The 1,856-nt window shown below is 32.2% G+C and overlaps 1 protein-coding gene across 1 annotated transcript; it reads left to right on the top strand.

Moving 5' to 3' along the window:
- Positions 1-1,003: 1,003 nt before the first annotated feature.
- On the top strand, positions 1,004-1,838 carry LOC107487892 (probable calcium-binding protein CML41). The gene has a single exon (XM_016108586.3). The coding sequence runs from the start codon at positions 1,094-1,096 to the stop codon at positions 1,664-1,666; it is 573 nt and encodes a 190-aa protein (XP_015964072.1). The 5' UTR covers positions 1,004-1,093; the 3' UTR covers positions 1,667-1,838.
- The last annotated feature ends 18 nt before the right edge of the window (positions 1,839-1,856 follow it).

Raw genomic sequence — 1,856 nt, 5'->3', positions numbered from 1 at the left:
AATAAAAATATTTTGAAACGAAAACATCCAAGACAAAATTCTTTAAAATTCTATTTGGACGTATACTCTATTTTTAGTATTGGAATTCACAGTAAAATTATTGTTCATCGGAATGACTCTTCCTAAATAAGAGACTATCTTTTTAACCCTTAAATAAAAATCTTGATTCACAGTGAACTAATTTTTAATTTAATCTTCTCATATTAGAAGATATTATAAAGGAAAAAAAGATTCCATGGGCAAACAATTTAAAATTAAAAGAAAAAGTTTTAACAATGGATGATATCATCATGAAACTATTTCAGTAAATTAAAATATTATCTTCCTTATTTTTTCGAAATCTGTTCCATCTCAACTCTTGTTTATCTTGTTCTATTATGTCTGGTAGAAACAAAAACAAAAATGTTGGCTTAAAACTATCAGCATGCAGTGGTAATTGGGTTAGACCAAATACGAAGACTAGTGTAGTATCCTTATCCACATTAAATCTTTTATATATACGTTAAAATTAATTACTAAAATTAATTATTCATATATAATATATATTAAAAAAATTTAATTATATATATTTATATATAAATATATAATAACTAATTTTAATGGTTGATTTTATTACATAAATATTATCTTTTGTTGATATATGGTATCATAAGAATCAGAAAGACAGAAAGATAGAGAGACAATAAAACCTAATACTAATATCCAGTTTATTGTCCTGTCTCTCATTCTATCACGGTTTTTGTTTAACAATGTCACATGTTAAGTAGCAATAATAGCGTGGTTCGTTGTCATTTATCAAAATGTTAGAAACTTTAATAATTTTTTATTGATATTGTTTTTTTTGTTACCCAACATTTTTCTATCCATATATATCCACCACTTATTTTAATTATTAGTGGGACCTCCGCACGAAGGAACCATGCAGTTTCCTTCGATCCCACTATGTAGCAAAGTTGCGTAATCTTTGTCGAGACATCTATTTTATCTATATATCTATATAGGGACAATTGCTTCTCTGGTCAGGAATGCAATTTGTAGCTAATAGTCCCCCCCAAAGTAAAGCTCTAGTTTAGTTTCTTTAATTCCAAGTTATATGGCAACAGCCGAGAGTAGTAGAAAAATTCTGAAACCATCCAAGTGGTTCTCCAAGAAAAGTAGTAGTAGCCTCCACCAAACATCATTAACGGCGTTAAACCTAAGCACAACTCCAACTACTACTAGAGACATAGAAAATGAAGCCATGAGGGAGGTTTTCCGTCACTTTGATGCTAACGGAGATGGAAAAATCTCTGCCTTTGAGCTCAGGTCCTATTTCGGATCCATTGGAGACTACTTGTCTCCTGACGAAGCTCAAGGCCTCATCCAAGACCTGGACTCCGATGGCGACCATTTGCTGGACTTCGAGGATTTCATGAAGCTCATGAGCATGAACAACGATGATGATCTGAGGAAAGCTTTTGACATGTTCGTGTGGGAGAAGGAGAACACGGAAGCTTCATCTTCGTCATCGTCAGGTAGTATCACCCCGAAAGGTTTGCAACGAATGCTGCAGCGACTTGGTCTTGAAAGCTCATATGATGACTGCGTCGTTATGATTGCTGCCTTCGACACTGATCATAACGGTGTCCTTGATTTCAACGAGTTTCATCACATGATGATTTCCTAATTAATTACTTTTTCGTCTTACATCATCACTCTTCTGTTCTCATCGCCCTTTTATCGTTATATGTGTGTAAATACTAAATATGGAGGCCGGTGAATAATAATAGCTCAATATAATATATATATATATATATATATATATATACGTCTCTATGTATTTATGTAAAAATTAAATAAACACCTATATATGTCCT

Source organism: Arachis duranensis, chromosome 5 (genome assembly GCF_000817695.3).
Source record: "Arachis duranensis cultivar V14167 chromosome 5, aradu.V14167.gnm2.J7QH, whole genome shotgun sequence".
Taxonomy (NCBI): domain Eukaryota; kingdom Viridiplantae; phylum Streptophyta; class Magnoliopsida; order Fabales; family Fabaceae; genus Arachis; species Arachis duranensis.
Note: the sequence above shows the minus strand (reverse complement) of the source record. Positions and strands in the feature narration are given on the sequence as shown.

What these genes read in the sequence shown, in the direction of transcription:
- LOC107487892 (XM_016108586.3), top strand. Translation starts at nt 1,094, where the DNA reads ATGGCAACAGCCGAGAGTAGTAGAAAAATTCTGAAACCATCCAAGTGG.